The sequence below is a fragment of the Haliotis rufescens genome, unplaced genomic scaffold (genome assembly GCF_023055435.1).
Source record: "Haliotis rufescens isolate VD_foot unplaced genomic scaffold, xgHalRufe1.0.p SCAF_29, whole genome shotgun sequence".
In the NCBI taxonomy this organism is placed as follows: Eukaryota; Metazoa; Mollusca; class Gastropoda; order Lepetellida; family Haliotidae; genus Haliotis; species Haliotis rufescens.
This window is the reverse complement of record NW_025963990.1, coordinates 1438202-1453263: the sequence shown is the minus strand read 5'-3', so window position 1 is coordinate 1453263 and position 15062 is coordinate 1438202. Positions and strand designations below refer to the sequence as shown.

Sequence of the window (15062 nt, the reverse complement as noted above, 5' to 3'; positions counted from 1 at the left end):
TTATCATTTTTATATATGTTGAGATGATTCAGCTTTTATTTTACTGGAACTAATGCTTCCTGCAATTCCAGGAAGAACTCATGGCGTCAACGACCAGCTGAGCATGCAGAACATGGAACGCTACTACCAGTACCTACGGATGACCAACGCCATGGACTACACCTACACCATCAGGTCGAACGGCATCACCATCGAGGATGACCCCCTGGTGCCTGGACAGGTCAATGATGGAGATGTCGTGGGATTTGACCTTGAGTTCCTCCGAACCAAAAGTAAAGTCAGCGCCAACTGGGACAAGTTTGGCAGCGATGACAACGCTGACGAAGTGTCAACAGGAATAAAAGCTGGTTAGATCATATTTAAGAATAAAATGTTGACTTTAGATCACCTATTTGCTAAGAAGTTGTGTATGATGACATATAGTCAAATGATGATCAGAAATATACAAAAAAGTTGTATACTTTTAAGTATAAATCCATTTTTCCTGTCTCTGTATCTGAAATATACTGAGAACATGATATGTGACACCAGGCACGAAGTGAGCATCCGCATGGGTATAACTGTGTTCCTCACAATTTAGGCATACGAACCGGAATTTCTGCTCTTATTGGCAAAATCAAAACAAGGAAATTTAGCCAAGACTTTTAACTTAAGCTTCAGGAACATCGATGATCTGATATTGTTCAATAATGGCCAAATAGCCAGTTCGCTGATTTACTCACTTGAGCTAGAAATATAAGAGACCAGTGAAACCCCCTCATCTGTTTCATATTGAGATATGTGCATAAAGATTTCATGAAGAGTTTTCCAAATAAGAAGTGACCAAAGTTAGGTAAACTACTCCATTTCTGTGTTTGTTCAGCAGAACAAATGAGTTGCACGTTGGGCAGAATACTTCCCGTTTTTTGCGAACATCAACAGCATCAATACTAGTATTTGATTGGAATCCATAAACACAAGATTATGATATGATCGGAATGGTAAAATGGCCTGCACTTTTAGCAGAGGTTTCTTATGATCATAGAAGCGCGTTCTAGGTATTGTTTTGAAACAACGGTGTTTTCCTTTTGGTAGAGAACGTTCTCGATGAGGATAAAGAGAAATCTTCTAACCAAGAAGTCGCTTTCTACGAGGTTGCCCTTGGAACTGACCGCCGTTTCCCCAAAACACGGGACAACGTTGTAGCGTTTGTCAACGTTGGCCTTAACAAGACTGTGACCTTCTACGACCTTGACCTCACCCCAATCACGGCAATGTATTACTTCACTGTGAGAGCACACAGCCGCTCCGGGTCTAGGACTGACGTCACGTCCAATGGCTTCTCTGTTGGCTTTGATGGAGGAGTCTCCGGTGAGACCTTCACTTTTCTAGGACTTGTAGAAACAAATATTATATATCTCTATGCTACAAAGCCTGCGTAACATTCACATGTAGTTACCCTGTATTTTAAACACTAAAGTAGACATTTTTCATTAGATCATTAATTACACTTTAAATTTGTTTAAAGTGATAAAAAGATGAAACACCAAACCTTCCGTTTCCTTTTAGGATTTAAACACAGCGCTAAGAACATTAGAGGTAAACATGTCCGACTTAGGATTAGTTCCTAATCACAATTTACAATGTATTCCTATATTCAGCAGACGTACAAAACAAGTATTTAAATCACATTGGGCTCTAATTGGTGACTCACTGTAAGGACATAAAACCGAATGACTTACTTTTAAAAGAAATGAAAATGAAACTCCAGACACTGCATGTACGATCTATGTGCTGCTTATGCCGGATTTGTTGATGAAACATTGTCATGAATGGGTGAATGTATCGATCCACGTTACTGAACACCACTTCGCCTTGTGTTTCAGCCGGTCTCATCGACATGAAGGAATTTGTCAACACTGACACCTACATAGATGTAGCGTGGGACGGGTTCGAATCCAGGATTGGCATGATGATGTACTACGTGGGCCTGTCCAACAACACGGAGGCGGACAACTATAGATGTGGACAGTTTGTGAGTAGAGATAACCCTCGCAAACCAATACTACGTATATGTAATGCAGTTTCTGCTGCAAAATCCCTGCGTGGTGTACGATTCGGAGGACGCTAATGTTGGCGGTATGTTTCAGACTGAAAGAGGCTCCATCACTGACGATGAGCGACAAGGTATCTTCAACATTGTGGATCTACAAAATGTCGGAAAGAACACATTTACGAAGTTTGAAAATCTGTCTCTGGAACAGAATGGAGTCTACTATGCTTGGGGTATCGGTACGTTAGATTGAGAAGAACCGCTTTATGTGCATCACTCGACCACCGTCAATAATGACGTAGTACAGAGTGATGCACACGTGTTTAAAGCTAATGACTCATAATTGTCGAAAGGTATGTGTTGTTTAAATACGTTACCGTCTTTTAGCACGTTTTCTTGGGATTGGGTTGTAATTCACATATATCTTAACGCGTGACGAGCCAGGTTAGAATAGGCCTTCAGCAACCCACGCTTGTCGTAAGAGGCGACTAACGGGATCGGGTGGTCAGGCTTGCTGTGTTGACAGATGTCATCGTATCCCAATTACATAGATCGATGCTCATGATATCAATCACTGGCTGTCTGATCCAGACTCGATTATTTACCGACCGCCGTCATATAGCTTGGATATTGCTGAGTGCGGCGTTAAAATAAAAAACAAACAAAAAACAGATGTATCTTAAACTCACTGAGGTCTAAATCATTGTTGTTGTTTTTTTTATTTTGACTGAGGAACTATATTTCAACATTAATATACCTGTGTTTTGTTGATATATTTGCCTTTTTATCAACCTAGATGTACGTATTGTTTTCTGAAGTCCTACTCATCTCATGCCACAAAAACCTGTAATTTAATTCCAATTAGTGATATCCCATGCATCTCTAGCTAGATACGGATATCAAAATGTGGTTAAACTGTGTCAGAGGCATTTGTGAAAATCTTTATCCCTTATTTTGCGACTTCCCTGCGTTTCGTATCATGAATGTGCTCCCTACGCCAGGTGCTGACAAGGCGGGAGAGTGCAACGTGACTAGTCGCATGTTCCATGTGGACGTCACACCTCCAGTCAAAGGCAGGATCAGAACAGGGCCCTATAATGACATGGTATGTGACAGGGGTCCAACTCCCACTTCATTCAATGCTTCCTCGTGATATATACCTCATAACACATGCAAACACGGTGATTCCTCGTGGGTCTTTAGAGCAACCGATATATGTCGAATAATCAGTAGTTCGAGACAAGCAGAGTAGTAACAAAAAATCCTAGTGCCATTGCAAATTCTGCTGAAGCCAGTGTCATAGTCTTCAACTGGGTATAGGGTTTTCTGAATATGAGCCCACTTGCACAAACAATCAATGTTTTTCGACCTAGAGAAGGCATATGATACAACGTGGAAACATGGTATTTTAACAGATTTGCATGAATTTGGACTGAGGGGCAGATTACCCAAGTTCATATCTCAATGATTAAACAACAGACAATTGAGTACGAACGGGCTCTATCCTGACTGATCATTTCGATCAAGATCAGCAGGGACCACATTCACAAAGCGATCTTAGCGCTAAATCTATCGTAAGCCTATGTTAAAGTATTGGAGTTACGATCATCTTAGCGCTGAGATGGCTTTGTGCAAGTGGCCTAGGTCTCACTGTATCTGGATTTGTGTTGGACTGCTTTTTGAGTGTCAGAATAATGTCATGATGGCTGCATTGTCTGTATGCAACACGTTTTAGTTGACTAAATTGCATAATGAGTGTACCCAAACAAAATGTACAACTGTATTTGTCTGTAAATGGCACATGTATATGCAAATGTAAGACACATGTGTTGAACATATATATGTATTACATAGTTCATATAATACTTACCGTTTTTTCAGATCTTGAATACTTAATATTTTGGTTTTCGCCTGAGTTTAGAAATAGATAGATTCTTGGAAGAAAAATCCCAAAGGTTAAGAAAAGGTTATATAATCATATTTTATTTCGTGAAGAAATGGATTAGGTTATATAAATCATAGTTTTGGGCAATGAACACAAAGGATATGTATGGTGTTTAAAATGTATGGTTCCATTCGCCAGAAACTGAGTTACTCGGCGAGCAGTGAGAGTCTTCAGACCTACTGGACAGACTTCAGTGATGAAGACTCGGGGATCCGCTGCTACCACGCTGCCCTGCTGAAGAGAGCCTCCTGTGACAAAGACTCGGCGGAAGAAACTGTCGTAGATTCCATAGAGATTGATGTCAACTACACGTCGTATAAATTCATGGACATCACTATGCAGGTTGGTGATTTACAAGAATTGGATGTAGATTTTGACACGTCTACGGACCCATCCTGGAAGATATTGAATTTTCACATTTTTTTCTTTCAGGGCAACACTCCCTACTTTGTTCGTCTCGTGGCGGAGAACTTTGCTGGTCTCAAGTCGACATTAGACTCTCCACCAGTCCTGTATGACAACTCCCTCCCAACCTCCGGCCTCGTCATCGACGGACATGACTTCACTCACGACATCAGCTGGAGCAGCTCTGCCAACACCGTCACAGGTAACCCATACACTTAGGCGCAGAGAAGGGTTTTTTTATTTTCTGATGCAGTGTACAGTGTTATGCAAAACGGTTGAAGTTATAGATGACACGTACGCTACAATCAGATTAAGTGGGATTGTACACTGTGATATATTTTGGTTAATTGATGGAATGGGTTCTTTATGGATTGTGTCAATATTTTGAGCCGTCCGAGGAAGAGGAGGTCCACTGTATCTAAGCTTATCACACATGAGCCATCTGTACAAATAGTATTATCTCATCCAGTTTCTTTTTTTGTATTTTCTCTGAAGTGATGTTTGAGTGCCTACATTGTGTGACTGTCCTACTTTTTCAGGGACCAACTATTAGGTTGTGTTCTCTAGTATCAATTATTTACGAGCCACAGCACTATGGTCGTATTTTTTGCTGAATGTATCGTTCACTCATCCATTCACTACAATGTTGCTCAAACCTTTTGTCAAATTACTTGATTTTAAGCACTTACTTTCTGCTGTCTGCAGGCACATTCCTACACCACCCTGTGCCAGACATGTCTCCATGTCCTGTCAGAAAGGTCACATTTGATGACTCGGAATGGAAGTACCTGGAGTCAGACCGGAACTACGACAGCAACAACCGTAGCTTGACCTTGACCTACAGATCAGCCAACGTCCATCCCGAGTCCGGCAAAGTGGACATCAAACTCTCCCGAGACACCAAGACTGACACCATGTTTTCTGGAACCTACTTCAGAGATGCTGACCTTGTAAACTGCGGGGAGTATGAGGTATTAAGATACAAACTGTCACATAGATCTTGTCCGTAGTCCACCCAAATTAAGTTTTCGAATCTATGGCAAAGGCAAACGTTACTGTGACCTTGTCAATGGGATGGGGGAGTGTAAGGTATTCACATACAAACAGTTAACCCTTATAGTCTAGTCTATCAATGTTGAGTTTTCCGATCTGTTCTCACTGTACATCGCTGTTGTAGCCCAATCTATGAAAAATAAATATTGTGACCTTGTTAATTGCGGGGAGTGCGAGGGAGCTATCGGCAAAATTTGCTTCTTTGTTTGTTTATTGTTATACTCAACAGTCAGCAATATTCTAGCTGTAACGAGGCGTCATGTATATAATCTGGTCTATACTATACTATACTATACTATACTATACTATACTATACTATACTATACTTTACTATACTATACCAGTGATTGATTTTGTAAGCAACTTCTTATGTAGACTATGATGACAAGCAGTTATTGGATTTAATCAGTATTACTCAGATGTCTGCTGAAAGATGTATCACTTGCGATTTAATCCTTACTTTACATCACTGTCGTAGCCCAACCTTAGCCTTGTATCACTAACATTACTACTGATGTCTCACCCACTGACTCCGTGTGTTTCAGCTATCTATCCGAGCTGCAGCAGGTGATGGTCAGGCGGTCACCAGTGTCCTGTTCTGGGACGGCCCAGATGACTACATCCTGGACTATGACTACACACCAACACCGGACTGGACCGAGTCGGTCTGTGCCTGTTGCAGGGTGGAACCTGTTAATTCAGTATGCAGCTTTCTATCATTGACTATTAATAACCTAAAACACTGCTACATTTACGTAGATAGATTCCTATACAATGGAGACGGTGGTGTAGTGGATATAGCGTTCTGTCTGGAGAGCGGAAGTTTGGTGGTTCGATCCCAAACCGTTATACCAAAACATGTTAACAGGCAAGTAAATGAAAAATATTAATGCGTTTTTTGCGAATTTGCCTACCCTGCCTCGTGCTTGGTATTAATGCGATAAAGCAAGGACTGGTCGGTTAAACTGCGGCATGAAATCTCTTTAAAACCGGCATTAGTGCTGATTTGTACAAGCAGTGCATGCAGGTCGCTATGTAAGTACAATAATCTTGAGCGCGACGTTAACCCCTATCCACTTGACCTAAACAGTGGAGTGCTATAGCCTGCATTACCCTCACTATCGGCAATCCTCGGAGATATCGCGCAGGAGTTAAACTTGCCATGCTGAACACCTGAGGTCTATTCTTGGTATCCCTTCTACAAGGGCAGAGACAACCTACCCTACCCTGCCCTACCCTGCCCTGCCCTGCCCTGCCCTGCCCTGCCCTGCCCTGCCCGTAATCTGTTAATACCCATTATTGATGTGTCCCTTCTTTCCTAGTCCTGTACGTGCAACTGTGACTCTTACCTACAAGCGGAGAGGTACTACAAGAACATCAGCAAGAGATCTGTGGATGAGGATGACCCTGGCTACGAGGTGAAGAAGCTGACGGACGAGGAAAAGAAGAAGCTTCAAGCGACAGGATCCATCACCGGCAAGACTGACATCGGGAATCCTAATCTTAACCCAAGGAAGGCCTGTGGAGTACAATTATTTGGAGGTTCGTGTATTTCGCTTCTGTTTGCATGCATATGTTTGTCATGAGGAATGCAGATGTTGTCGGTAGCCAGGTGCCACCAAATGGATCATGTAAACTGAACAGATAGCATTAAAATGACATTGTAAGGTCGATTGCCAGTACCATCATACAGTACCAAGAGATCTGTAGATGAGGATGATCATGGCTACGAGGTGAAGAAGCTGACGGAAGAAGCTTCAAGGGACTGGATCCTGAACAGATAGCATTAAAATAACAACATTGTGAGGTCGATTGCAAGTACCATCATACATTAATCGGGAGTACTGAAGGTACATTGCATTTCTCTTTTAGTCTTTAGTCAGGACGTTACGTGAAGATTACATGTGATGTATGACACCGTTATTGTCGGCCTTGGTAGTACTGATGATATTCCTCCATTCTGTGTATAGGTGCAGCAGCCAAGTTAGTGTCATGGTGTGGTTACGGAGACTACCTCAACAAACCTGTAGAAGCAGTGAAAGATCTCGAACAAGACCCCTCCAGAGATTACCATCAGTACATTGTCAAGTTCACGACACAGAGAGACGAAGCAAGGGGGTCAGAGGTGGGTCACTTTCATAGAAACTTGACAAAGTATTCAGGTGTTGATCAGCAGATGAAAAGTTCTAGTATTGCCCTTCTTACCTGAATTTATTTGAGGGTGTAAGCTTCGATTGGTGGTGCCTGGCCTGGCCTGGCCAAGTCTTCATTGCCACATTAGATGGGGAAATATGCAGACGAGAGACCTGTACACCTCTGTTGCAACAGCTGAACAGCAGTCTCCATTGATTTCAGTGTACGTTACACTGGTTGTGAGATTATGTAACGTCAGCATACAAAGGGCATATGCTAACCATTTTCGTTTAAATTTTATTGTTGTAGGTTACCTGGTGCATGGCAGTCTTCATGGACGGGGATCTGCTGACGGAGCAGTGTGGAATACCGCGTCTCTCCCCAGACACCAAACTCTTCCTGGGAGTCTGGAACCATAAGAACTATATTCCTGACACTGATCGAGATGCAGAAGGACATCTGAAGGTTTGGAGTTCTACGGCTTCATTCCGTGACCTTGTGATGCCAGCTGACAAGGAGAAGTTGTGTCGCTATGGCAACCCTTTTCAAGGAGGCAACAACGCCATTGTTCGGTATGAGGCAGGAATCGGGTCAGCTTCCGGTCTCTCTGATGTAGTGCCGTACAAGCAGGTGAGATGTGGCACATGTTGACACAGATAATTAACAGCTACAGGTTGACTGGATCGGACACAGATGAATAGTAATATGTCAAAGAAATTAGAAATATCTGTTTAACTAATTTTGCAGATGATAATGAATACCCTGTGGCAGAGATTGTTCAACAACACTCTCGGGAAAAGTTGTTGACAAAACTATGAGGTTTAAAATGGGGTAGTTGTAACTTTACACGGAGCGAGGCACGACGGTAGAGATCATTGCTGTACCCGACCAGGACTTGTAGCATCACCTGAATTGCGAATGTGACATATTCTGTGTCTCGCTCTGAGACCGGTCTACTGACTATCATGCATGAGCGAAACGACCCTGTGACGAAATGTAAGCTTACTATGACGTGATCTGTGTGTTGCTAGGTACATATTCCGTGTATTTCCTGGCTGACCCCCTGTGACGTTACGTCATCTTACTCTAACGTGTTCTATGTGTTGCTAGGTACATACACCGTGTATCCCCTGCCTGACACCGTGTGACATGTACACATGTGACGCAGCTTGTGACAGCTCATCAACAGACCAGGTCAAGATCACCCTCAACGACCTCAACCTTACAGAAACAACAGTCGTGGAGGGAGAAGTAGTCCCTGTATTGTATTACCTCACAGGTGAGAGAACAACAGTATTTGAGGGAGAAGTTGTCCCTGCATTCTACTACAAAGTAGCTCTATTAACAACATGTTTCTTAGGGTACATTTTACTCGTGGACTTTTATCGTCCCTTGGAAAAAGGCGCTGCAATGAGTGAACACATTTAATGTATCCCCCGCTGGGGGCGCTGCAGAATGGAACCAGTGCGTGTCCTCTAATATTGACAATGTTCGCTTATGGTATGTGACCTAGATCATTCTGTGACATTGTAGACATCGGTCGTCGTTGATGCTCACAGCTACCGTTAAGGTAAACGTACAAATGTTACTGTTGTGTATCCCCCGCTGGGGGCGCTGCAGAATGGAACCAGTGCGTGTCCTCTAATACTGACAACGTTCGCTTATGGTATGTGACCGAGATCATTCTGTGACATTTTAGACATCGGTCGTCGTTGATGCTCACAGCTACCGTTAAGGTAAACGTACAAATGTTACTGTTGTGTTACACAGTAACATGTTTGAAACAAAGGTCATTAGGTACATCTATCAGAAAGAAGACCTCCTCCAGTCCGATAACACCTGCATGGCATGTTTCAGTGAAAGCTGTCCTTGGGTCTGGAACAGAGGCAGTATCGTCATCTGACGGCTTCAACATCGACTCGTCACCACCACAGTTTGACTCCGACGTCATGCTCTACATCGACGTCGCTCAGGGCAACTTCACCCCTGTGACGTACCAGGGATCCAATGACACCATCAAGGCTATATGGAAGTGCAGTGACAACGAGAGCGCAATTGTGGTAACTTAAAGCTTATATTATATTCATATGTGAAACCAAATCCAAAGTTAAAAATACCATTACTCTAGATTGTAAATACAAATAAACTATACTCAAAAGGATTTCTTTGCAAAAGAACATTGATTTTAGGACATTAGGAAATTTATGGTCATTACAAAATGTTATATACCAGAAGCAATGTAATTAATTCAAATACATAATATCACAATTATACATCAAAAACTAAGATATTAGTAAAAATGCTGTTGTATTTACCTAGTTGTTGACCACTTTTATCACATCATGTGGCTACCTAGCCAGCTTCCATGTGGCTCTGTGCATGCCTTACATGCCTTGATTACATGCATCTATAAATAGTGCACAGCGCACCCTATTGGGCTTAAGAAAACGAAAATAGTCTACCTTGATACCCAACTGAAGCATTATAAAATGAAGACATCCTTTTTGTGTATGACCATTACACGTGCCCTGAAATAAATGTGGGGAAAAGATGTGCAGTTACTGCCAGGAACTATTGGTGCATGGCTGTACAGATCCTTTTCATTCTGAATCCAACATCAGTATGTACATTTCTCAAGTTTAGGTTCAGTGGAGTAGCCTCGTAGTTAAAGCGTTGGCTCGTCGCACCGAACAACCGAGTTCGATTCCTTATATCTGTGAGACCCACTTGTCCCTTGCCGCGATATCACTGTAATATTGCTAATAGTCGAGTAATATTGCAATATTGGACTTAAACCAAACTCATGGAGAAACTACGACAAAGAGGCCAAGTGAACGTCCTGTGCAAGTTATTTAGCATGTAACTGAATTGTCTAACAGTTAGTTGAATGATCAGCCGGGTAAATATCTAGCTAGAGGAATACATGTTTGACATTACAGAACTACGAGTGGGCGATAGGCAGAGCGCCAGGAGGAGAGGAGTTGCAGACATTTGTAGCAACTGGGGAGTATCCTGGATCGATGAACTCCGGTCTTGTGGGCCTCCTGGAACACAACACGACATACTACGTGACCGTCAGATGTACCAACGGGGGTGGACTGGTCACAACATACGCTGATCCTAGAGGTGCGTCATTTATACATCACACTGTAGAGTGTTACTCTTTTTCTAGAGGTGCGTACCTTAATACATCAAGCAACAGAGTGTTACTCTTCTTTTTCCAGAGGTGTGTACCTTCATACACATCTTCCCGAGGCAAGGGCGTAAAAGGGACTATAAAAGACCAGATCCCTCCCTTGCCGAACTACGCTGGAATTTCCAGGCTCGACCGTAGCGCCACCAGTGGCTATTACGAGTTATGTCCCGTTTTTGTCTACCTCCTACTGATCAATCAGATTCCATCACTCATATCACTTCAAACAAATTGGCTCGACTTTTATAGTGAGTAAACTCCCTTGCCTCGGAAAGATGCTTAGTACATCAAACAACACAGTGTTACTTTTTTTCTGGAGGTGTACATGTATTTTTATGGTATCAGGATATAATGTGTGACATTTATGACAGTTAAGTGGCGATTCAGAAGAGCGTGTTTAATTGTGTGTCTATATTTTTTTAAGAACCTGATTCCACCCCGAATGAATTAATCAATAAAGTGAAATGTGTGACTTAGGTGTGACCGTTCTGCTTGAACCTCCCCTTGTCGATGATGTCAACACGACAATAGTGGGTGCAGAATCCCTTGGAGAGAAAGTGGTGCCGCCAAACTCCATGAAAACCAAAGACAAAAACACCGTGGGTGCTTCCTGGACGGTGTCTGCAGATGAGAGTGTCAGGCGTTATGGTAAATATGAAAATATATTAATGTCACCAGGTCCAATGAACTGGCTGAAGGCATGTACAAAATGCATGTACTTACCATATCATTTTCATTACTATTCATGTTTTTTCACAAATTACAACTGTCGACGTCAAAGGATGGTGATATTCGTGCTTCTGCCAGAATGTGTCTGCAACCGATCAGTCCTCCTTCTAACCCTTTATCAGGGTAACAAGTGCCATCTTTTAACATATTTTTGGTATGACTTGGCCAGGGGATCGAACAATCGACATATCGCTCTCCGGGCAAACGCTGTATCCACTAGGCCACGAAGGCGGTCCTGCCCAGGATTGAAATATAACGTTGAAAATAGAGAACATCACAAACCTACTAATCATTGATAAAGTTAATGGTGATACCAGGTGTTCGTGAAACGTTCCCGGACTCGAACACCGGTTTTTGGTGAAAAGCAGTTCACAAATAGATTTAGTCATGAGGTTAAATTGGTAGGTTTAAGTAGTACTAATGACCGGAAGTTGTACCGTTAAAGGCAACAGTTGAGATCCATTGAATGGCGGGCTGATGTGATTTACAAATTCTCGTAATGTAAATGAAATCTATTGGAAAGAGTTTATAAGTATTTCGTTGTATCAGATTTAAGAGAATTTTGTCCAGACTGAATTTTTAGCACACTGAATCTATTGTGAAATAGTTACTGAAGACAAATAGAGTAACGTTCCTGGATCTTGTATCACTTCATCATGAATCTGCGGCCGATAAGGTGGCCCAGTGGTTGAAGATTTGGCTGGTCACTCCTTACCTGTTTCGAACCCCATACGGATACTCAGTGTAGATCCATTCGCTGATTCCTCTGCTGCGATCTAAGGAGAACAGAGCTGAAATCGGAGCTCCAGTCTACTCGCACACTCACCTTCTACGGTAAAACGCTACATTAAAACACCTCCAAATTTACTGAATCAAAATATAATATCAATATTTCATCTTCAGATTTCTGTGTGGGGAGTTCCGAGGCCAGCATCAGTGACATCTTCCCCTGCACGTGGGTCGGCTACAACACGTCGGGGACGGTTACAGTGGCAGATGGATACCTTAAACTAAATGGCCGCAATATCTACATGCTGAGTCAGTACAAGCCAGGCTACAATGCCTCGGTACCCGGCACGACGGACAAGTCAGCCTTCACCATGGCTCCAGGCACAGAGATGTTCATCTTCATGAAGATGTGTAATGAGGCCCAGCTGTGCAAGACGAAGTTGCTGGGCTCCACCATAGTAGAGACAGACAAGTCCACGATGGCGACGTCGTCTGATGGTTCTGCCGTCACTGTAGATGTTGGAGGTGATGCGAGGAGGAAGAGGGACGTTTCAGGAGTAACGGTATCAACACCAGATGGTTAGTGTACAAAATAACATGATATTGTTATCTTTCCGTAATGTCCCATGAATAATTTTCAAAGCTACAAAGATCCATTCTCACTCATCTCTCTGTATCAGACATTTGTGGAATAAGTGAATAATAACCTATGATTTTCTCTTAAGAAACAACATGGACAGAATAGGTTCCACAACATGGTACTTCTTGTAAGGGCCAATTTAATATTGGGATCAGATATGAGGCTGATGTGTTTGGTTTGCCTTGAATTCCCGATTGTTTACAGACCACAGTTGAATCTTGATGTTTGACGCTTGTACACTGTATGTTCGTGTGTTTCATCATCTCACGTGGTATTGCCTTGACTGTGATATAGGGTTACAAGTCGGTCAGAGCGTTGTGGTCACTCAGTTCACAAAGCTTGATCTAGAGACGGAATACAAGTCTGACGCCTCGGTGGAGTTCGTCCCCTACGTCACTGACCCGTCTACATCAACCACAGAAGATGCCTTCACGGACAGAATCCTCAGAAAGAGGCTCAACTACCAGGACACTGACCTCTCCTTCTCTCTCACTAGTGTTGGTAATCTTCCCATGCCAGGACCGGTGAGCGTGACCTTCACCTATGACCCCACGGTCACCAACACAACCTTGATGCTGCTTCACTGGAATACTGGTACGTGCCTTCCATGCAGATGCTTTGTGTTGTTTAATTTAATAGATTGTGTATATTCAGCTATGATGGCATACTAAAGGCATGCTGAAGACTACATAACAATAATAATAATAATAATAATAATAACCATTGGTGTGTTTCATTACACCTGATTGCCTAAAAAATGTCATTAAAAAGTCCAAATCTAATACGAAAAGGGAAACAGAAGGCTTTCTGTTTGCTGCTCGGGACCAGTCACTTCCCACTGTTTGTGATTTTGCATCAAAATGTCAATATGAAATGTAGATTATGTAATGGATTTAATGAGAATGTCCAACACATTGTCAGTGGATGCCCAGCTTTGGCACAAACACAGTATCTTAAACGACATGATGGTGTATCTCGATCATTTTATTACCGTCTTCGCCATGCGTGTGGTTTTGACACAGAGGTCCATCCATGGTACGACCTGGAATATGTAGAGGGCGTCATGGAAAATGATCAATCCAAACTTCTTTGGAAGAGGCCCATTTACAGACTCAGACGTATCCAGGCCAACAAACCTGATCTTGTCCTTTTGGATAAATCCAATGAAATCATTATATAATTGAATTTTCTGCCCCCTTTGACACTAATGCCATTAACAAGATTGAGGAAAAACATGGCAAATATGCGGACCTCGCTTTTGAAATGTCACGCATGCATCCAAAGTATAAATTGTCCGACTCCCCATTGTTCTCCTTGTTGTGCCTTAGGTTTGGTCCTTCCCAATCTGTTGACTGACACTGGGAGTGTACCTAGGTTTGCTACCAGGAATACAGCCCTTCTGACAATCTGGGTAATGCAGAAGGCTGCAGTGTTGGGGAGTCTTTACATTCTCCAAAAAGTTCTGGGTGGGTTTGACTAGGCAGTGCTTCCTGGGAGAAATCCCATTCGCTGTCTGGGCTGCGTGTAGAGGGGGCAAGGGCCATGAGCTGATGATGAGCCTTACCAGCCTTTACCAGGATCACCCAAACCCTCTTTTCTTCATTTTTCATTTTAATCTGTGCATAATGATATATGTCACGCTTTCATCCCAAGTATCAAGTTGTCCGACTCCCCATCGTTCTCGGTGCCTTAGGTTTGGTACCTGCCAATCTGCTGACTGACATTGGGAGAGTGCCCGGGTTTGCTTCCAGGAATAATCTGGGTAATGCAGAAGGCTGCAGTGTTGGGGAGTCTTCACATTCTCTGAAAAATTCTGGGTGGGTTTGTCTATGCTTCGTGTAGAGGGGGCAAGGGCCCTGAGCTGATGATGAGCCTAACCAGTCTGACTGTGCCAGGATCACCCAAACACTCTTGGCTGCTTTTTTAAATTTTAATCTGTGCATAATAAGTCAACAAGTAACGAAATGTTAAGTCTGTGCTATGATCCAATTGCTATTGCCGCAACCTCCTGAGTCAGCAACCAATGCTTGCCGTAAGAGGCGACTATGCTTGTCGTAAGAGGCGACTCTGCTTGCCGTAAGAGGCGACTATGCTTGTCGTAAGAGGCGACTATGCTTGTCGTAAGAGGCGACTATGCTTGTCGTAAGAGGCGACTAACGGGTCCGGCGGTCAGGTTCGCTGATTGGTTGATGCATGTCATCGT

The 15062-nt window shown here is 42.9% G+C and overlaps 1 protein-coding gene across 1 annotated transcript in view; it reads left to right on the top strand.

The window, feature by feature from the left end:
- Positions 1-15062, top strand: part of LOC124125168 — a 225518-nt gene that overhangs the window by 8534 nt on the left and 201922 nt on the right. The window contains exons 12-21 of the mRNA XM_048402718.1: positions 72-347; positions 1075-1350; positions 1866-2014; positions 2130-2271; positions 3034-3137; positions 4116-4319; positions 4410-4584; positions 5088-5353; positions 5981-6136; positions 6758-6977. Of these exons, the coding sequence (XP_048258675.1) occupies positions 72-347; positions 1075-1350; positions 1866-2014; positions 2130-2271; positions 3034-3137; positions 4116-4319; positions 4410-4584; positions 5088-5353; positions 5981-6136; positions 6758-6977 (1968 nt within the window). The remainder of the gene's footprint in view (positions 1-71; positions 348-1074; positions 1351-1865; positions 2015-2129; positions 2272-3033; positions 3138-4115; positions 4320-4409; positions 4585-5087; positions 5354-5980; positions 6137-6757; positions 6978-15062) is intronic.